This window comes from Macaca thibetana, chromosome 10 (genome assembly GCF_024542745.1).
Source record: "Macaca thibetana thibetana isolate TM-01 chromosome 10, ASM2454274v1, whole genome shotgun sequence".
NCBI classification, from domain to species: domain Eukaryota; kingdom Metazoa; phylum Chordata; class Mammalia; order Primates; family Cercopithecidae; genus Macaca; species Macaca thibetana.
Genome location: NC_065587.1, coordinates 69,727,889 through 69,750,304, shown reverse-complemented (window position 1 = coordinate 69,750,304; position 22,416 = coordinate 69,727,889). Strand labels below are relative to the sequence as shown.

Sequence of the window (22,416 nt, the reverse complement as noted above, 5' to 3'; positions counted from 1 at the left end):
GATGGGGATAGCTGGCTGGAATCCCGCTGCAGAAGCATGGGCTTCCCGCTGGACGCTCTGTACTCACCAGGGAGGCTGCCGGCTGGTGTGTGGATGGTGTGGAGGAATCCGGAGTGGGTCCACCTCTCTAGCGGTAGCAGGGGGGAACTCCCGGTGGGGACTGCTTACACTAGCCTTCGCCCACTGCTCATGGATAGGTGTGATGATTCCAGACACAATACGAGACCGAAGCTCCTCACTGTTCTTGTAGGTCCTGCAGGAAGCAGACGAAGAGTCAACTGCTTGCAGTTGGCTAGGAACCCTGGAAGCGGTATTCTGGCCGCAATGATGGCAGTGGCGGCCCTGAGAGCTCCTGGCGTTGCGCTTGGCCTGTTTATAAGTGGGGGAACAGGCCGCCTGGTGGACCTGGGTGAGGGGGGCAACAGCCCCACGCTGTCTCTGAGATTTGGGCCTAAGCTTCTTAGGCATCTGAGTTGCCCCTCCTCGTTACCACCCCATTAGAAAGAGGTGAGGGTGTAGGGGCACAGAGCCTGGACTGGCTACTCCTCTGTTCTCACCCACCTCACCCCTCCCTCAGCTTCATTGTGTGTTCATCATGTGTCATGGGAAGGGTCATGGAAGGCAAAGGCTCCACGGGGAGGATGAATCAGGTTCCTGGTCCAGGCAGGCAGAGCTCTGGGGGCTCAAGGTTCAGTTCTGTCACTAACTCAGGAGTCCTCGGAAGGCTGCCCCTAACACCTATCCCATCCTGCCTGGGCCTCTTTTTCTTTGCCTGTGAGAGACAAGTGACGTGAGCCACAGCTGAGGTGTGGAGGCAGGCTGAGGTAACAGAATGGGTAGGACTCCAGGCTTCCTAAAACACTGGTATTTTAAAATGAACCACATCCTGCCCATAAGGCAAAGCTCACAAATGTAAAATAACTGAAACCATACAAAGTATGTACTCCAACCATATGGAAGCACAACAGAAATCAAAACAAAAAGTTAACTCTCTAAGTACATGAAAATTAAGCAACATACTTCTAGAAAATCCTTGGATCAAAGTCCCAAAAAAGAAATACATAGCACTGAATTAAAATGAAAATAAAAACATATGAAAATATGCAGGATATAACTAAAGGATTGCTGAGAAGAAACCTCATAGCACTAAATGTTTACATCAAGAAAGAGGAAGGAACTCAAATCAATAACCAAAATTCTGACCTAAAGAACCGAGAAAAAGAAGAGCAAATTAACCCAAAGCAAGCAGAAGTAATAAAGGTAAGAACATAAGTCAATAAAAAAAAAAAATAGAGAAAATGAAACAAAAAGTCAATTCTTAAAAAAAAAAAAATGAATACAATTGACCAACTTCTAGCAAGACTGACAAATATAAAAAGAGAGAGGACATAAGTCACCAGTAACAAGAATGAAACAGGAGATATTACAATAGATCTGTAGCCACTGAAAGGATAATAAGAGAATACTAAGAACAACTTAATCCAACAATTCATAATGGACCAATTCTTAAAAACCATAAACTACAACTCAGCCAAAATGAAACAGATAATCTGAATAGTTTCATTAAAGAAACTGAATTACACTTAACATTCTAAAAACAAAAAACAAAAAACAAAAATCTCCAGCCTCAGATTGTTTCAGGGAGAATTCTATCAAACACTTAAAGAAGAATTAACATCAATTTTACCATCACTTCTAGAAAATATACGAGGAGGGAACACTTTCCAACCCCTTTCATGGGACCAGTATTACTCTGGTATCAAAACCAGGCAAAGACCATACAAAAAATAAATAAATAAATACAGACTATTATATCCTATGAACTTACACACATAAAACATCCTCAATAAAATATGAGCAAATTGAATTTAAAAATGTACAAAAAGAATTATATACCATGACCAAGTATGACTTGTTCTAGGTATGCAAGACTGGTTAGTAGTCACAAATCAATCAATGTAATCTACCATATCAATAAGCTATGGAAGAAAAATCATATGGTCATATCAATTGATACAGAAAAAAGCTTTTGACAAAATCCAACATGATAAATCCATTCAAGATTAAAAACTCTCAACAAACTAAGAATAAAGGGGAACTTCTGATAAAGAACATTTACAAAAAACCTACCCATAACAATAGACTTTACTGTGGAAGACTGCTTTGCCCCTAAGATTGGGAACAAGGCGGTGGTTCACGTCTGCAATCCCAGCACTTTGTGAGGCTAAGATGGGCAGATCACAAGGTCAGGAGATCGAGACCATCCTGGCTAACACAGTGAAACCTGGTCTGTACCAAAAATACAAAAAGTTAGCCGGTCGTGGTTGCATGCGTCTGTAGTCCCAGCTACTCAGGAGGGTGAGGCAGGAGAATCACTTGAACCCAGGAGGCAGAGGTTGTAGTGAGCCAAGATCACGTCATTGCACTCCAGCCTGGGAGACAGAGCGAGACTCTGTCTCAAAAAAAGAAAAAGAAAAAAAGAAAAAGGATGAGACACAGAACCTAGAATAGCTAAAACTATCTTGACGAAGAAAAAGTGGGAGGAATTATTCCACTCAGTATTAATGCCTACAATAATCAATACTGGTAGAGTAATACTGACAGAAGAAGAGACATAGAGATCAATGGAAAAGAACAGAGGATCCAGAGATAGATCCACAGATGTACAGACAACTGATTTTTGACAAAGTTTCAAAAGCAATTCAATGAAGGAATAACAAATGATGTTGGAGCCATTGGACATCCATGGGTAAAAAAAAAATGAGCCTTGATTTAAATGAGTAAGTAAGCCACTGGACATCCATGGGTAAAAAAATGAGCTGCTTGCCTGCCCAAGCTGGGTGCAGGGGTAAATTCAAATCCTCTTTCCTTTTAATGAGATCAGAGGGAGGCCTCTGATATCCCTAGGCATGTGTAAAATTCAGGCCTGATTAAAAAACCACCAGGTCCTGAAGGAGAGGTTCTCACATAATTTTTAAGCCTTGGCAGAACAACTGCGACAGCCTATCATCTCATCTGACAGAGAAAGGGTACAGCAGAATGGAACACAATAGGTTTATATTTCTTAGCAAATCAGTTTGCTCACTGAGGAGCACAAATTCCTAGAAGAGTCAAGACATGCCACAATGACCTAACAAAGAGGGCTACATGGAGGCGGCTATGGTTGAAAGGCATAGGAGGGAGAGAGGGCCTCTGATCAGGAGGCAGAGCCATACCTCAGCTTTCACCGCCCATTTCCACGGAGATGATTTCTGGTGATCAGATTTTTTTCCCCTTTGTGTATTTTACTAAGAGCTGGACTAAGCACTAAGCACTCTATGTGCTGACATCTCATTCCATTCTCAGAAAAACCCTGAGGTAGTACTATTGTGTCCCTCATTTCACAGTAATCAAAAAACAAAACAAAACACCACACACATCCTCTCCCTCACACAAAAACCCCTCAAACAAATGTACTTAAAAAACAAATAGAGACAGGATCACAATTCTCTCTCAGTATTACTGAGCAGACGGAATGCTCTAATGAGCATGAATGGCCAATATGCCTAGGTTCTTCCACAGGTTTTGTCAATTTCTGTCCCAATGGAACTCCAGAGTGAAGAAGTCAAGAGACCATTCTCCAAATGTCCCTCCCTCACCCACTAAGAGGGTTCAGTGTCAGGGTGTGTGCAACACCCAGAGGAGCAGCATTCTGCTGGTCAGGCCTGGCTCATTTCCCCCTTTCCCCGCTTTGTCTAAAGTACGCAAAAGAGACCCAAGCCCTGCCCTCAAGGAGATCACAAGCAAGGGAAGACCAACTCTAAGAAGGCAAATGTAAAATATCTACTGATTGATTAAATGCTTAAAAAATGATGTTCTGAACCAGGGCAACACAGCAAAGACCTCATCTCTACAAAAAATAAAAAACTGGCTGGGCATGGTGGCACATGCCTGTAGACCCAATTATTTGGGAGGCTCAGGTGGGAGGGTCACTTGAGCCCAGCAGGTTGAGGCTGCAATGAGTCGATTGTGCCCCTGTACTCCAGCCTGCCTGGGCAACAGAGGGAAACATGTCTCCAAAAAAAATTGTAAAATGTTTTGAAGCTTTAAGCCTGGGGGCCAGAGGAAGCTTCTCTAAGGAAGTGACATTTAAACTGGTAACCAAACGATAAACAGGAGTTGGCTACATGAGATCAAGGAGAGCACTTTATGCAGAGGGAAGCAGTCTGAAGAGGGCAGAATGACACTGTGGCTGAAGCGCAGGGATGTGGGGAAGGCCGTACAAGGTGAGATTGAAGGGGTGAATGCTAGGCTTTAAGGCCTCATCAAGGATTGTGTTCTTTATCCTAAGAGCAATGAGCATTCCCTGAAGCCTTTTAATGGTGGTAAAATATGCATAAAATTTATCATCTTAACCATTTTTAAGTGTTCAGTAGTGTTAAGTACATTAACACTGTTGTGCAATCACCTACCATCCACCTCCAGATCTCTTTCCATTTTGCAAAACAAACTCTGTACCCATTAATTCCTAACTCCCCTCCCCATTCCCCTCTTGCCCCAGTATCTGGCAACCACGATCTACTTTCTGTCTCTATAAATTTGACTAATCTAGGTACCTTTTATAGAATCATACAGAATTTGTCCTTTTGTGAATGGCTTATTTCATTTAGCATAATGTCTTCAAGGTTTGTCCATGTTGTAGCATGGGCCAGAATTTCCTTCCTTTTTAAACCTGAATAATATTCTACTGTATTTACATACTACATTTTGTTTATCCATTCATCTGTCAATGGACAGCCAGGCTGCTTTCACCTTTTGGCTACTGTGAATAATGCTTCTATGAACATGTGTGTACAAGTATCTTTTCAAGACCTAGTTTCAATTCTTTTGGGTATATGCCCAGAAGCGGACATGCAGGATTATACAGTAATTTTTTGAAGAACTGTCATATTGTTTTCCATAGTGGCTGCACCATTTTACATTCCCAAGAGTGCACAAGGGTTCCAATTTCTCCACATCCTTGACAACGCTTGTTTATTTTCTGGTTATTTTGATAGTACTCATCCTAATGGGTGTGAAGTGGCATCACTGAAGGGTTTTAAGCCAGAGTTGTAACCATGATCTGATCTATGTCTGAAAAAGATTGGTCAGACTGCTATGAGGGAAATACACTGGAGGGTGGCATGCAGGAGGGGAATATGTAAAAGACCTCCTCACACAGAAGCTGCGTGGAAGAGGGGAGGAGAAAGGAGGAGTGGCAGTGGTTTGAAATTCTGTGAGGACTGGAATAGGTTCAAACAGGGTATTGCTGATTAGATGCTATTAAATGCAACAGGGTTTCTGGGTAGTTCTGAGGTTCAGTTAAGGTTTCATAACTGTGCATTTATAGTGATGCCAAGCTTACTCTAAAACCCTGAGGATAGCTGGGCGTGGTGGCTCACACCCGTAATTCCAACACTTTGGGAGGATCACCTGAGCGGGTGGAACACTTGAGGTCAGGCGTTTGAGACCAGCCTGGTCAACAGCAAAACTCTATCTCTATTAAAAATGCAAAAATTAGCTGGGTGTGGTGGTGCACAACTGTAATCCCAGTTACTCGGGAAGCTGAGGCAGAAGAATTGTTTGAATTGTCACACTGTACTCCAGCCTGGGTGACAGTGCTAGACTCCATCTCAAAAAAAAAAATAAAATAAAAAATAAAATCCTGCGGTGGTCAATGAAGACGGGGGAAAATTCCCTATAACGGAATAAAGCAGACATAAATCAGCTTAACTATCTATAAAACAGATAACTTCATTATACTGACTTAAAAAACAAGCACTAATCTAAGTACCTTTGGAAGACACTACTCTGCCTACATCTTTTGTGGGACATAGGTAAAAGACAAAAAGAACTGGAAATAAATCATGTGGAACTTTACTTAGTAGGTTTGTTCTTGGTAGGCACTGATGTCATTCAGAAAATATTTGTGTGTATTCTGGGATCAAGTAAATAAGTAAATATGTTGATGCTGTTGGGAATCAGGGTTCTCACCACAGGAGAAGGGACATATAAGTACGGAATAAGAGAAAAAGAATCCTGTAGTGTTATATTAAAAACAGAGGTGGCAATTTAAACTCATAAGGAAAAATTTTCCTAGTTCTATCTGCTGAAAAGGCCTAGAATGTACTACTGTATGATACCAACTATATGACACTCTAGAAAAGGCAAAACTATGGAGACAGTAAAAAGATCAGTGGTTGCCAGGAGTTAGTGAAAAGGGAGTGAAGAATAGGAGGAGCACAGATTTTTAGGGTAGTCAAACTATTCTGTGTGATACTAATGGTAGACACACATTCTCATCTATTTGTCAAAACCCACAGACTGCACAACAGCAGGCTTGAGCCCTAATAATGATGTGTCAATGTAGACTCATCAGTTGTAAGGAGTGTATCACTATGTATGGGATATTGACACAGGGAAGCTATAAGCCGTGGGTGTATGGGACCAGGAGGTAATATGGGAACGCTCTGCACTTTCTGCTCAATTTTGCTTGTACCTAAAATGACCCTAAAGAAAATAATTTTTTTTTTTTTTAAGTTGGAGATTGGGGTTGGGGACCCAATGAGGTACACATTCTCCCAGGAGTCTGCTCTGGCTGAATGAGTTGGCCTGGCTCCACCTCTACTCTGCAGCCACCACAGCACTTATGGACTCTTGATTGCATCATCTTGTCTCATGTGGCATTTCCTATGTGAGTCTCCTCTTCAAATACATAAAAAACAGAAAAGAAAATTAGGAAGTTGTGCCCAGAAATAAAAGGTTCTTCCATCCACCTTCCTTAATTTTCTGGACACATCTACCCTATTCCTTACATCTTGCCATTGGTTCTCTCTTTTCCAGGGAAGAGACATCATTTAGAAGTACCTGTGGAAGTCACCCAGGTGTTCTGCATCGATATAATCATCCAAGTTCAGGGTCAAGTCTGCCACTTGCTGTGAGCCATATTCCTAGATGAGTGAAAATAGAAAGTGAGAGACTGGGATATTTCTAGGCTAAGCGTGGGAGGGTGGAGGGAGAGTAACAGAGTCTTCAACCTAAAGAAATATTCACATATGTCCACAAAGACATATATAAGGACTGTTTATATAAAATACCTTCCTAAGGCTTAGAGACTTCTTTGATTTAGGAATACTGCCTTTCCAAGGCAGAGGCTAAAACACCTACTTCCCAGGCTCTTTCGCGAAAGGGCTCAGGCATGGTAACTGAGGTGTTGAACTGATGCATCAACTTTGAGTTGGAGGTGAGCAACATGAAGAGGCAGACCCAGCAAGGGGCAGATATCTTGTTAATGAGGGTAGCAGCAGAGGCCAGGGGGTCATATCAGCAGCTTAACAGAAGGGTGCACCAGGGCAGACAGAATCAGCCAGTACCTAATACTGGGCAGTGTTGGTGGCAGCAGCGGTTTCCGGGGCATGATTTGGGACACTGCTTCTGGAAACCTAGCCTTAAACCTGTTTCAATGAGCTATCCTGGTTCTTTTCGTTTTGTTTTGTTTGTTTTGAGATAGAGGCTTGCTCTATCGCCCAGGCTGGAGTTCAGTGGTGCAATCTCGGCTCACAGTAAACTCTGTCTCTTGGGTTCAAGGGATTCTCCTACCTCAGCCTCCCAAGTAGCTGGGATTACAGGCACCCACCACCATGCCTGGCTAATTTTTAAAAATATTTCTAGTAGAGACAGGGTTTCACCACATTGACCAGGCTGGTCTCAAACTCCTGACTTCAAGTGATCCACCTGCCTTAGCCTCCCAAAGTGTTGGGATTACAGTGTGAGCCACTGCGCCTGGGTGATCCTGGTTCTTTTAATAAACCCTTTTTGATTAAACTAACCCAAGAGGTTTTTGTTGTTTGAAACCAAGAACCCTATCTGACACAAGATCTAAATGTTCATCAAAAGGGAAAGGAATAAAGAAATTATGGTGCCATGAGAAACTACATAACAGTTAAAACAAACAAGGTACATCTACATGTATTTCCATGTCAAGACCTCCAAAACATCGAGTGAAAAAAAGGCAAAGTGCAGTATAATACATAGAGCAGGATACTTCCACATGGTCACACACAAACCACTAAGACAAAAGTTAACAAAAAGAAAGTCACTGTCCTTGTGGCACATACAGTCCCATGGCAGAATAAAAGCAAAGCACAAATAAGTACACAATTACAAGCTGCAATGAGTGTCAGGCAGGAAAATAAAATGATGGCGTAGAGAGACATAATTTAGATTTTTTTGGCAGTAGGAATGGTAGGAGTGGGTAGTCAGAACTGAACTTTTTGAGGAAGTCAAACATGAAAGAGAATTGTCCAGGCTGAAGGAATGGTGGAGGGCTGTGAGAGGGACAGATGGGGGAGGGGAAGAGCCTTCCAGCATAGGAAATATAAAGTGCAAGGGCTCCAAGGCAGCAAAGAATTCAATTTATTTAAGGAACTGAAGTAGCCCACTGGAGTTACCTAAGTTTTTTCCTTCTATCTTGTCACTGAACAGATTTACTTTATTTAACCATTTCCCTGTTGACAGAAAGCCCCTCCTTCTTAATTCCAGGTGGTAAATATCTTTGTGTACAAATGTTTTTTATACTTAGGGTTCTCACCTTAAGATAAATTTCCAGAAGTGGGATCACCGGGTAAGGGCTACACGAACATTGGAGCTCTGGATCCAGACTGTTAAATGGGTTTCAAAACAGCCATTCCCATCCTCATCTCATCAGCAGACTTACGTGTCTCAGAGACTCACCAGCACATTGAGGATCATGCTGCTCTCCACGGTGATGGCTTTCACAAGGAGCTTTCTGGACCCATCCTTATACTCATACCGGAGGACATACAGGTCCTTATTGTTGTTCCACCCAGCTGGCAGCAGTTCTGACTTCTTATCATTGGGACCCGGCTGGGAAGACACCACAGTTGAGAGGAGAAAGATCATGACCTCAAAACACAGAATTATAAAGAACCTCACAAGATAAGCTAATCTTACCCGCCTCACTTCACAGATGAAGATGTGGAGGTCAAGAGAAATGACTTGCCCAAGATCCTACAGCGAGAGAGAGGTCTAGGGCCCAGGTCTCTGGGCTTCTGTTCTACTGTGCTCTCCCTCATATTGAGCTACCTTTCTGACACAGCATTGGAACCTGTCAAGAATCTGCAGTGTTGGTTTAATAATCATCTCTTCCCCATCCCTCTGCAAGGATAAAGCCAGTCACCTTGAGGATCACTGAGAAGTTCTAAGTAGTGTTTTTCAAAGTTTGGACCTTAGGCTAACTACAATAGATTACCAAGGTGTTGACTAAAAACACAGATCCTAATACACCCTAACTGACTGCAGTGATGTACAAAAATTATAATTTCATAGTACACAAAATGCAGCATATGTACAAATAACAAAGAATTATAAAATGTCTCTACCACCAGCTTAAGAAATAAGAACATCAGCAATACTGCTAAAGCCTTGGGTAGCAAACTCCAATAAATGTCCCTCCTTCCCCTTCAAGGGTAATCACCACTCTTAAACAATTTCTTTACTTTTCCCTAGAGTTATATTACTCTACATGCAACCACAAAAATATAGTTTCAAATATTTTTGAATTTTAAATAAACAGCATCACTTCTGTCATTTGCCTTTTTTATTCGATATTGTTTTTGGAAAGGCATCCATGTCAATGCATTTAACTACAGCTAATTCACATTCACAGCTACACAGCATTCTGTATGACTATGCTGCAATTTATACATGTACTTGTTGATGGTGATTTGGAGTATTTCCCAGCTTATTTGTTTTGCTATTATGAACAATGCTGCTATGAACATTCTTGTACACATCTGGTACATATATGGATAAATTTCTATAGAGTATGCATGGAGGAAAAGCTTTTAATTTACAAGATAAAGTCAAGTTGTTTTCTAAAGAGTTACTGATTTATACTCCCACTAGCAATGTATGAAAGCTCCTGTTGCTCCGTGTAGTTGGCAACATTGCTATTGTTGCTTGCCAATCTAGTAGGGGTAAAATGCTTGCCATTTTCATGCTTGTCAGCCTGGTGGGTGTAAAATACATCTTTTATTGTGAGTTGTGATGTCTTCCTTTTTTCTTTTTAAAAAATCCTAAGACTTTCCATACTAAAGTTTGAGAAATAGTTCTCAAATTATTTCTACAGGAAAAATAATATAGTGATTTCCAGGTGGGGAAGATTTCTAAAACAAGATTCATAAAAGAAAAAAAATGCTGCCTTTGACATTGTTTGTAACTGAAAGCTTCTGTTCAACAGAGACACTACTAAGTTACTAAGCAGCCACAGGCTAGGAAGACACATTTGCTATGGCTGCAAAGGAAAGAAATTAATAACCTCTACATAAAGGGAATGCCTGGAAAATGAACAATAACAACTGGCAACTCCAAAAAGTGGCAAAAGATACGAACAAGAAAAAGAGCGGTTAATAGTATCTAAAGAGTTATTCAATTTTACTAGCAATCAGAGAAGCAGAACTGAAATAATGAGACACTAAGTTATACGATTCGGACTGTTATTACCCAGTTTTCTACTTTTTGCCAGATGTCTGTGTAGGTGTGGGGAGAATGGGAACCTCTAGTCCCTGCTGGTGGGCATTTAAACTCGTACAGCCCTTTTGGGGAGCAATCTGGCAGTTTTTAGTGCAATTAGGTAAGCCAATATCCTATAATTTAAAATCCCTACTCCCAGAAGAAACCCTGTGCACAGGGTCCATAACAAAGGATCTTCATTATAGCCTTGGCTAAGGTAGCCAAAGTGGAGATAAAATGCCAAATATGCTTACAGTGGAATACTATTTAGCAGTCAGAAGGAACAAACCAGATATAATGATAGTATTATATATAAAATAAAAAATATGATTTAAAGGAAAGTTCCCCCCAAAATGAGGTTTACACTCCAGTACCTTTATGTAAAAATTTTAAAAAGCACAAAAAAAAGTTAGAATCTTTTTTCATGGATGTGTATTTATATTGCTCACCATGGGTCAGGTGGACTGGGAAGATCTGCAGTCATGAGAATACAGCGGGAGGGAGTGGGACCGGAGATGAACAAAGTGGAAAAGACAAAGGTCCAGCAAAGCAAAACTTCACACACCAAGGACAAGGGGAGACCACACATTGAGAACTGCCGGCCTGTCCTCTTTGGTCACCCCTGGTGCTCAGAAACAAATAAAATTGAGGATGTCACAGCTGGCATGGTTTAAAACCTGGCTGGATGAGGATGAAATTCACAGGCCTGAAGCAAAGAAATGAGAGTGAGGAAAAACAAAAATGAAACTAATCAAACCATTCTTCTGAGAAAGAGAAACTATCCCCTCACCCCAAACTGGGTAACTTTCCCAAATATGTTTAGTGCTTAGCGTTATGGATTTGTCTACTTTGGAAGCCAGAAATTTGATGACATCCTCATCTTTGCTCTGTCAAAGGCCTTTAAATTTATATTATATCCTCCATGTACAGCATTCAAACCACCACAGTTCTCTCTTGGAATATAAACAATTTGGTCTGCTCACCTCCCCATCACCTTTGGCTTCCAGAGTTACAGAAAATCCCTGAAGTCAGGTGAAACTGCTGTCTCTAACTGCAGTGCAACTGATGTTTCCCAGTAAACAGAGGACAGACCCTGGGGATATCAGGTCAAACATGGCATGCAACTGCCCTGTAAACCCTGACATCAAATATCAAGAGTCCCAGAAAGCCACAGTTGGAAAGTAGCCTAAGTACACAGTCACATGGTTTAACTTCCTCTGATGAAAAATCAAAGGCCTGAGGCTGAGTGCAGTGGCTCATGCCTGTAATCCCACCCCTTTGAGAGGCAGAGGCAGGCAGATCACTGGAAGTCAGGAGTTCGAGACCAGCCTGGACAACATGGTGAAACCCTGTCTCTATTAAAAATACAAAATAAAATTAGCCAGGCATGGTGGCGGGGACCTATAATCCCAGCTACTGGGGAGGCTGAGGCAGGAGAATTGCTTAAACTCAGGAGGCAGAGGTTGCAGTGAGCCAAGATTGCACCACTGCCCTCTAGCCTGAGAGTGAGACTGCATCTTGAAAAAAAAAAGACAATTCTAAGGCCTGAGAGGGTCAGAGAGCTGACCAAGGTCTCAGCAAGTCAGCTGTAGGGTTGTACTTGGAATTCAGAGCTCCTGATTGCCCCAGGCTATGGCTAGAGAAGGTTTTCCCCAGCCAGGTCCATAAGATGGCCCTAAAAGAATAAAGATAACTGTCTTCCTAGGTAAAATCCTGGCACTGGAAGCGTTCTTTAATGGTCATGAGTTTGACCCAATGCCTCTGAGCTAACATGCACCCAAAGAAACTTAAACAGATCATTTTGGGCATTTTCTCTCTTTCATCACAATCCTTACATTCTCCACAACAGAAAACAAAATTATCTAACTTATGTCGATGACCACCTAAGTCATCCCTTACCTATCCCCTTGCCACCTAAACCACTTGGCAAAGCTGTAAAGTTCTTGCAAGGAGTGGTTCTGACATCAAGAAAGAAATCCAAATTCTAAGATTGGATTTTTGTTGAAGCCAGTGGCTGCATTGGTCTTCTAATCAAGTTTTACGTACACAATTCCCCTATAACAGAGGAGGTAAAACCTAAGAGAAAGCAGACAATCTAGCTTTCCATTTAACTGTCAACTTGTGTAGTCAAGCATACACTCTTGGACCTTCCTCTCGTTATCACCCCCAGAAGGGTGGAAACAGGAGATGGCAGGAGAGGCAACACAAATATCCTCTGAGCTTGGAAAATACAATCGAGTCAGCTGAGTTGGCTGGCCCCAGGCTGAAAAATTAAACCTCCTTTTAAATAAACTAACAGGAAAGATGCCTCTCCAGCTTCCACTGTGAATGAAAGTAGACTCAGCAGAAGTGACAGGAGGACAAGTGCAACCTGAGCCCCACTGGCAATCAAGGAGAAAAGGCAGAGAGAAGCAAAAATACACCACGCTCTAGTTTGCAATCCAAACACCCATTCCTTCAAGAGCATGCAAGATTCAGGAAGAAAGGTGGCAATGCCTTACAAAAACCCCATTCCCCAGGCTCCTGGGCCTCCCCAAAGATTTCTGAAACCAGCATCTTTTTCTGGCCTGCAGAAGCTCAAAAAATAGCACCATGAACAGAGAAAAATCAGATGGACCTTGGGGAATTGGTCAAGGCCTTTTTTTTGGAAAAACAACAACAACAACAACAACAGAAAAAAACAGTATTAAAATGAGATTGTATTCTTTCTGTACATTTCATCCGAAAATTTTGCAGCCTTGAGTGTATGGAAAGGTGATAATGCCAGCTAAAAGAAGGTGTCGACTTATGTGAACTGATGTTCCCAAACTGTCAAAGTGATTCAACAGCATGAGTGAGGGTAAGAATGGTGGGAGCAGATTCACAGCGATTGATATTTATTTGTGGAATGGCAAGAAGAGAAGGGCATCAGGCACACCCTCTAGAACAAGTTCCGGAGCAGAGGTGGACAGGGTTCTGACAGTGTGGCAGAGTAGAAGTAGCTAGTTAGGGGTATGTAAGGGGAGTGAGGTACATGAGAAGGGACAGTGCAGAGCACAGCTGTTCCATCTGAAGGACAAGAGAGCTGAGGGCCAATGGAGGAGCTCCCAGGTCAAAATCAAATCTTACTCCTCTTCTCAGCCCCACTGTCCCCTGCACCATCCCAGATATCAGTTTCTTTGAAGAATCTACGAAAAGCTGAAATAAAATGACTGGGGCAAGTGAAGAGCTGCTCAAGATTAAAAAGCTGGAGTAGGACAAGTGGGGAGACAAGATTTCTGTTAGGGGGACTATGCACTGAAACAGGGGCCTGACACTGAAATGTGTCTCTACCTGGTACTAAGGTCTGAAATGCTGAAAGGCATTTGGAAGGTATGTGGAATGAAGAGCAGCACAAAGAGAAAGGACAGGGACAGATGTGTTTGGGAAGGTGAAATGGTTCCTGCTTCCAGGTGTGTGTGTGTGAAAGGCTGGCTGTTCTTTTCCATCCTCATCTCCAGTCATAGAGCCCATTTGAGAGATGAAGTATGTGTGAGTTTGGAGGTGGGAATGGGGATCCTGAGTGTGTACCTGGGGTCCCAGTGAGATAACTGAGGTCGGGGGCGGGCAGGGGAAGAGCCAGAAATCCCTGACAGTTCTTAGGCTCTGGTTCCTGCTGAAGGAGGTAAAGTGTGAGAGGGGTATCATGGTCTTGGTCTTTAGTTCTAAGAGACAGAGAGGAATAGGGACAGCAGTGAGGGGTAGGGGAAAGGGGATACTTGCCTAAGTGCTCAGAATGTACAAAACAAGTTTGAAGACAGGTCCCTAAAGCTGTGTCAGGAGAGGAGAATTAAGACTCTATTTGAGAAGCTAAAAAAAATGATTAGAGGAGTTGAGGACTGAAGCAGTCAAAAAGGAGAGGAAGGGTGATGGGGTGGTCTGTTTCCCATGGCTGGTCTTGGTTCTGAGAGTGAGAGAACAGTGACAGTGAGGGGCACGCATGGAGGCAGGCCCAGTTGTCCCAGCAAGCAGATGTCTAGGATGATGTGGATGTGGGGGATGAGGGTCACAGGGAAGAGACAGGAAAGACAGAAGAATGCTAGAGCAAAGAATTAGTGAGGTGGGTTGGGCCCAGCGGTCCTGGAACTCGGTGGGGATGACAACAACGTCCCTAGGTGTAAGAGGTGGAGCCTGGGGATGGGAGTGGAGGGGGCTGGCCCTATGGGGACAGCTATGAGGAGAAAATCTTATATGACTCTCACATCCAGGCTGTATGTGTATACGATTCTAGGGGGGACTGTTTCCTAGAGCTTGAGCTGGGGATGGCAGTAGCGAGTAGACTACGCTGGGCCCTTCAGTAAAGCGTGAAAGGCATGTGAACTTTCTGGGCCCATGCTAAGGGGTGAAAAAAGGGCCGTGGCCTGGGGCTGAGTAGGTCAAAGCTCACTCCCGTACCTGTGCTTGGATCCAGATGTTTGGTGGAGGCTCTAGTGTGGTATGAGGGGGGAACTGAGTCAGTCCCCTCACCCCGAGGCTGGGTGGGAAGGAATTCAGAGGAGATTAGGTGGGTGAGGAGTGCTCTGGGGAGCTAAACTCCTGTCTGGATTCTTTTCCATTCTATGGAATGCTAGGTCCACACAGTCCTGGCCTGAGAGGCTGCCAGGCTGTGTTGAAGCGAGTTTCTGCCCTTGAGTTTACAAATCATGTTGTGCCAGCTGTGCTGTGAGGGACTCTGGGCTGGGTTGGAGCAGGTGAGCAACCTCCGACCCGCAGGTTTTACCAACGCTGTCATGTGCCCCAGGCCCTGCATTGGGAAAGGCGGGGAAATCGGGCGCTCTGGACCAGGCCTCCGGGCCTCTGAGTTTGGACAGAAGACAGTTCCCTCCTCCACCCTGGCCGGCTCCGTGGCGTACCTGGTCACCGACACCCAAGCCGTAGTAGCCGTGTGTCACCATTTCCCAATGCAAGAAGCAGACGAGCGCGTCCTGCGTGCAGGTGATGGCCGGCGCTGCCGATGCGAACAGTACCTCCAGGCCCGCCATGAGCGCCAGCGACTTCGGCGTCTGGAGGAGAGAAGGGGGAGGGGGTAGTGCAGTGAGCCAGCTCCGCGGCCGGGGTAGCTATAACTCCGCTTCACTCCTGCGCTAGCTCTGGCAGAGTCTACACCTGAGACCAAGATGGAGACGCCCGGGGGCGGGGCGGGGCGGGGCCGCCGGAAGTAGCCCCAGGAGCGGGCGCAACTGCGTGAGGCGCGCCGGGCTGACAACGCGAGCGCAGAACTAAAAGGTTCCGCCAGGGACCGCGCGGGGCGAGGCCCCTCAAAGCCGGAACCTGGGTCTTCGCCGCGGCCGACAGGATCGTTTCACGCAGGCACAGCGCCCTCCAAGAGGCTACCTTGCTGAAAGCCAGACTTCCCATGCACAAAATGGGTTATGCTAGGCCGGGGAAGGGGCTGGGAAATGTGGCTAAAATACATTCTTAATAATCGTTAATACGTACGCAGTGCTTACTACCGGCCACATTATTCTAAATGCTTTACTCGTATTCATTTATTTAATCTTCACAACCCAACTCTATGCAGTTGATATTAACGATTAATGTGCCTCATTGCACAGATGAGGAAACTGAGGCACAGAGGGCTAATTTGACCAAGGTGACAACAGCCAGCCGGTGAATGGCTGAGATGGTTACAGGAACCTAGCAGTCTGGCTTCTAAGATAACATTTATTAAGTGTTTATTGTGTGCTACATCCTGTACTAAAACCTTTACATCACCTTCTCAACAACTCTATGATGTACCATTATTATCCCCATTTTGCAGATGACAAAACGGCTGAGAGTTGAAACCATTTTTCCAAGAAGACACAACTGCTGCCCGCAGAGCTGAAGCTCCTGACCCATTACCAAATTTCAATCATTTATTTGACTACCCCCTTTATGATTTTTACCACCCATTACGTCAACAAGTTTCATGAAATCCACTTATTGTTTTTACCCAAATAAATTTAGTTTCACCATCCCAGTCACCAACCTGGTCCAAGCTCCTGTCATCTTTCAGTTGGACGCCTGGCATCAGCCTCGGAACTGCCCCATTCCATTCCTGTCTCTCTCTGTACTGCACTTCGCAACCAGAGAGATTCTGTTAGAAAACAGGTCAGATCCGCAGGGTGTGGCGGCTCACGCCTGTAATCCCATCACGTTGGGAGGCCGAGGCAGGTGGATCACTTGAGGTCAGGAGTTTGAGACCAGCCTGGTCAACATGGTGAAACCCTGTCTCTACTAAAAATACAAAAATTAGCTGGGCGTGGTGGCGCACGCCCTTAGTCCCAGGTACTCAGGAGGCTGAGGCGTGAGAATCGATGAAACCCGGGAGGTGCAGGCTGCGATGAGCCAAGATCTCACCATTGCACTTCAGCCTGGGCAACAGAGCGATACTCCGTCTCAAAAAAGAAACAAAAAGAAAAAAGAAAACAAGTCAGATCACATCCCTCGGCTCAAAATCTCACAGGGTTCCCATCACGCTCAATGGAAAAGTAAAGTCCTCCCCGTGGTCTGCAGGAACCTGCATGTGGTCTGCCACCTCCTGCCCCAGCCCTGCCAGTCCTGTACCTCTCTGATTCAATCTCCTTCAACTGTCCTCCCATCCCCTTTATACCTGCAATGACCTTGGCTCCCCTTCTCTCACAGCTACATCTGGTCCAACAGCAAAGCTAGTTGACTCCACTCTCAAAATATATTATGAATCTGACCACTTCCCATCACCTTCACTGCTTCCACCCTGGTCTGATCCTCCAGCATCTAGCTTCCCAACCACTTTCCCTCTTTCATGTGTTCTGTTTAGGCCTTTGCATTCCTCTTCCTGGAATGCTCTTTTCCCAAATATCTAAGTGTCTTGCTTCTTCATTTCTAGTGGCTCCATCCCTCACTCCTACCATCCTCAATAGAGGGCTTCCCAGACCATTCCATCCAAATAACCTTCTCCAGTCTTTAACCCCTCTCCTGTTTTTTTTTTTTTTTTTTTTTTTTTTTTTTTTCCCTGCAAAGCACTAATCATAACCTGAAACTATATTAGGTATTTATTTCTTTGCTTATTTAATGACTGTCTTTCCACTAGACTGTGACAAAGAAACAGGGAGCATGTCTACCTTGTGCACATATGTACCTGAATGCCATCTGGGATCAATCTATACTTATTGAAAGAAAGAATGAATACTGAATGAAGAAATGAATTCTTGTCCTAGCCCCAACCCAATCAGGCCACTCTTATCTCTTTATAGTTCACCACTCCCTTTGTCAGCTGGTCCTGTGCCTCTCCAAATTTTGTGTTCCTAGAGTTTCCTTGAGACACCCAGATTCTTGAACTCCTTCTGCAGAGATTCTGGATGAGAAGTTCTGAGGAAGAGTGCATGTATGTTGACCACATTCTGGACGACACTAAAGCTGATGGCTGTGGAACTCCTCTCTGAGATGTACTGCCTGTGGCATAAAGCTATTTGCCCTTTCTACTGAGAAGTTCTGCACTTTCGGGCTTCCCTGCTTTTGCTTGTTCTGTCCCTTCTGTTGTGATACCCTTATCCAGTTATGGAAAAGTTCTACAGATTCATTCCATCAATAAACTTTGATAGGCTGGGCTGCCATGAACCATAGTGCAGGGTGTCCACTTAAGGTGCCTACTTAGTGGCAGCCCATTCCTAAGTGCCTAGTGTGGGCCAGACACAGATGAACAGGTTCCTGTCCCTATAGGGCTCACTGTCTAGTGTTAAAAAAAAAAAAAAAAAAAAAGCACTGGTCAGGCACGGTGGCTCACGCCTGTAATCCCAGCACTTTGGGAGGCTGAGGCGGGCAGATCACGAGGTCAGGAGTTCAAGACCAGCTTGGCCAACATGGTGAAACCCTGTCTCTACTAAAAATACAAAAATTAGCCAGGTGTGGTGGCAGGCACCTATAATCTCAGCTACTTGGGAGGCTGAGGCAGGAGAATCACTTGAACCCAGGAGGTGGAGGCTGCAGTGAGCTGAGATCAAGCCACTGCACTCTAGCCTGGGTGACAAAGCGAGACTGTCTTCAAAAAAAAAAAAGTGCATTTAGGAGCAAAAGGTGTTCCACTAAAAGGAAACAGTATGTGCAAAGGCGTGGTGGAATGCAGCTAGCTGTGTGTGATTAGAAGGTCAATGTTGTCTCCTGAGTGAGGTTTCCCTCATCTCTTTGCCCATGATTAATTGCTCTTTCCTCAGTGTGCTTGGCGTCAGTGGGGTACCAAGGGGTGGGCATGGGACAGTGAGAGCTATCAGCCTTAGTCAGGTGGAGAATTTTATCATTGAAGTTGATGTAAATTGCTGGTTCATGATGATAGCAAAAAGTGGACTGACTTTTGGTCTCTTTTATTACTACTTTAAAGTTTTTTACAGCAAATGTACCCACTCCTTGTCTGCACCAGGGCAGGCAGCTCCGTCATCCCCACCCCTTGGTTCAACACTGCTTTGCATACAGTTGGTTGTAGCTGGCATCTTATAGAACGCTGGCTCCCTCTTCTACACCATCATCGCTGTCTTAACAAGTATTATCTCAGAAGCCCATGGTGAGACAGGGATTTGAGTGGTTTATCTGGGAGCTGATTCCAGGAAATAGCAGTGGGGGCAGTGGAGTAGGGAAGTGAGACAGGAAGGAAAGGCAGCCAGCAGAGGGAGTGTGATGAAGCCAGTTACCTCTACGGGCAACTGGACCGCACACCTACCTGGGAACTCTGGAAGGCAGTATGGGGCATGTCTCAGAGCTCTTCCATTTGAGGGCATCTGCCACAGGCTGAGAGCTGCTTCTGGGGTCCTGGAAGGCCCTCAGGCAGAGAGTCGCATAATTTAGAGAAAGCAGTCTGCGTGTAGAGGTGACTGCTGAAGGGTGACGAGGGTGTTGTAGTGCGGACTGCTATGTCCTCCCACACCCCTGACCAGGGGTGAGCCATGCCTTGGAAAGTCTGTAACCCAGCAGCCAGCATGGAATAGGCACTGGCATCAGTGTATTGAAAGAATGGGGTAAACTCTATCTCCTGAACCAGGCTGTGAATCCCGTGAAGGCCAGGACTATGTTCCACCTGTCCTGAACCCCAGGGTCCTCCAGGGATGGGAGCAAATGGGAGGACCTCCTGGGGCTGGTGTGTGTGTGTGTGTGTGTGTTGCCCCTGATTCATCCAGCACTTTCTGTGGACTTACCTACATCAGCAAGAGTCCCATTCTGCCCTTGTAAGTGCTGTGAGTGGCTGAGAAAGGAAGCAGGTGGCGGGTGCCTCCCTGTCTGGGCCCCCACTACCAAGAGCCCATGCCAGAGATGAGGGCCCGGGATGATAGAAAGAACTTGGCCGGTGGCTGCAGCCACCAGTTCCTGGTTGCCAAGTGACAGCAATGTGGGTATTCCAAGCTCCCTGCCTCCCTGGAAACCATGAAGAACTGAACCAATGGACAGTGCCTAGATGGGCACTGAGGCGAAGTCATTCACTACTGTAATTCTTCCTCGGCCTAGCATCAACCCAACCATATCACCTCCTCCAGGAAGCCCTCCACGATTGATATTGTTCTTTGCTTCTACCAAGTATCTGATATCCAAGACTTCCCAACTTCCCATTCCCCTTGTCAGTGGGGTACCCAGCATATTTGACACCCATAGCAGATACCTCTTTTCTTAAAAAGATGATAATTTTTAGGCCGGACACAGTGGCTTATGCCTGTAATCCCAGCACTTTGGGAGGCCAAAGCAGGTGGATCACAAGGTCAGGAGATAAGACCATCCTGGCTAACATGGTGAAACCCCGTCTCTACTAAAAATACAAAAAAATTAGCCAGGTGTGGTGGCGGGTGCCTGTAATCCCAGCTAGTCGGGCAGCTGAGGCAGGAGAATGGTGTGAACCCGGGAGGCAGAGCTTGCAGTGAGCTGAGATTGCGTCACTCCAGCCTGGGCGACAGAGCGAGACTCTGTCTCAAAAAAAAAAAAAAAAAAAAAAAAAAAAAAAGAATTTTTTATGTAACTCTATTAGTTTTTTAAAGTTTTTTTTATTGTGGTAAAATACACATAGCATAAAATTGATCATCGTAATCACTTCAGGTCTACAGTTTAGTGATACTAACCACACTGTTTTCCACGGAGGCTGCACCATTTTACGTTCCCACCAACAGTACAGAAGCATTCCAATTTGTCCACCTTCTCAGCAACACTTGTTATTTTGTTTTTGTTTTGTTTTGTTTTGTTTTGTTTTCATAGTAGCCATTTAGCCATCCTAATGAGTATGAGGTGGTATGTTTTTTATTTTTTAAATAGAGATGGAGTTTTGCCATGTTGCCAAGGCTGGTCTTAAACTCCTGAGCTCAAGCAATCCACCCATCTCAGCCTCCCAAGTGCTGATATTACAGGCGTGAGCTACCATGCCCAGCCAGTGGTATCTTATTATAATTTTGATTTGCATTTCCCTAATGATTAGGGATGCTGAGCATCTTTTGATGTACTTATTGGCCATTCGTATGACTTAGGAGAATGTTTGTTCAAGTCCTTTGCCCATTTTTTAACTGAGTTGTTTGGTTTTTGTTGTTCAATTTTAGGTGTTCTCTATATATTTTGGATATGATTCCTTTATCAGATATATAATTTGTAAATATTTTCTCCCTTTCTGTGAATTGCCTTTTATTCTGTTGATAGTGTCTATTGATGCACGAAAGCTTTTAATTTTTATAAAGTTCAATTTGCCTGATTTTCCTTTTGCTGCCTGTGCCTTTGATGTCATATCCAAGAAATCACTGCCAAATCCAATGTTGTGAAGAATTTGCCCTACATTTTCTTCCAAGAGTTTTATACTTTTAGGTCTTACATTCAGGTCTTTGATCCATCTTGAGTTCATTTTTGTGTGTGGTGTGAGGGAGGGGTCCAGCTTCATTCTTTTTATATGAATATCCAGTTTCCCCAGCATCATTGGTTGAAAAGGCTGTTCTTTCCCTATTGAATGGTCTTGGCGTCCTTGTTGAAAATCATTTGACCATACATGTGAAGGTTCATTTCTGGGCTCTCTATTCTGTTCCATTGGTCTATATGTCTGTCTTTATGCCAGTACCATAATGTTTTGAAGTAGCTTTGTAGTAAGTTTTGAAATCAGGAAGTATGAGCCCGTCAATGAAGCAGATCACTTTTTAACACCTCCCTCCTCATCTATGAAGTTATTTTCAGCAATAACCACATGATAATCAGTAAAAATTATTATTTTCCTAATTCATTCTTCTTCAATGAAAATATATATGTGTGTGTGTGTGTGTGTGTGTGTGTGTGTATATATATATTTTTTTTTTTTTTTTGGAGACAGAGTCTTGCTCCATCACCCAGGCTGGAGTACAGTAGCATGATCTTGGCTCACTGCAACCTCCGCCTCCTGGGTTCAAGAGATTCTCCTACCTCAGCCTCCCAAGTAGCTGGGATTACAGACACGCACCACCAGGCCCAGCTAATTTTTGTATTTTTAGTAGAGATGGGATTTCACCATGTTGGCCAGACTGGTCTCGAACTCTTGACCTCAAGTGATTTACCTGCCTTGGCCTCCCAAAGTGTTGGGATTACAGGGGTGAGCCACCATGCCTGGCCAAAAATATAATTTACAGATTGTACAACTCCCCCTTTTCAGTGTATAATTCTGAGTTTTGACAAAAGCACACAGTCTTATAATCACCATATTCTCTACATATTTCCAAAAAGAAAGGATATTTAAAAATTCATCTTTATTGAGGTATAATTTACACACAATAAAATCACCCATTTTAGTTGTATACTTCATGAGTTTTGACTAATGTATAGACCAGTGTAACCACCATGACCAAGATATAGCATGTTTACATGACTCCAAAAAATTTCCTCATGTGCCTTAGCAGTTAATCTTTCCAG

General features: G+C 44.1%; 1 protein-coding gene across 2 annotated transcripts in view; it reads right to left on the bottom strand.

Annotated features, from left to right (window-relative positions):
- The window catches only part of PSMF1 (proteasome inhibitor subunit 1), a 41,986-nt gene extending 26,288 nt beyond the window's left edge, over nucleotides 1-15,698 (bottom strand). For both annotated transcript variants that reach the window (XM_050807282.1, XM_050807284.1), the window contains exons 1-4: nucleotides 15,423-15,698; nucleotides 8,752-8,904; nucleotides 6,886-6,968; nucleotides 68-253 (exon numbers count right to left, since the gene is read on the bottom strand). In XM_050807282.1, the coding sequence (XP_050663239.1) occupies nucleotides 68-253; nucleotides 6,886-6,968; nucleotides 8,752-8,904; nucleotides 15,423-15,551 (551 nt within the window). In that variant the 5' untranslated portion in view covers nucleotides 15,552-15,698. The remainder of the gene's footprint in view (nucleotides 1-67; nucleotides 254-6,885; nucleotides 6,969-8,751; nucleotides 8,905-15,422) is intronic.
- Between the last annotated feature and the right edge of the window lie 6,718 nt (nucleotides 15,699-22,416).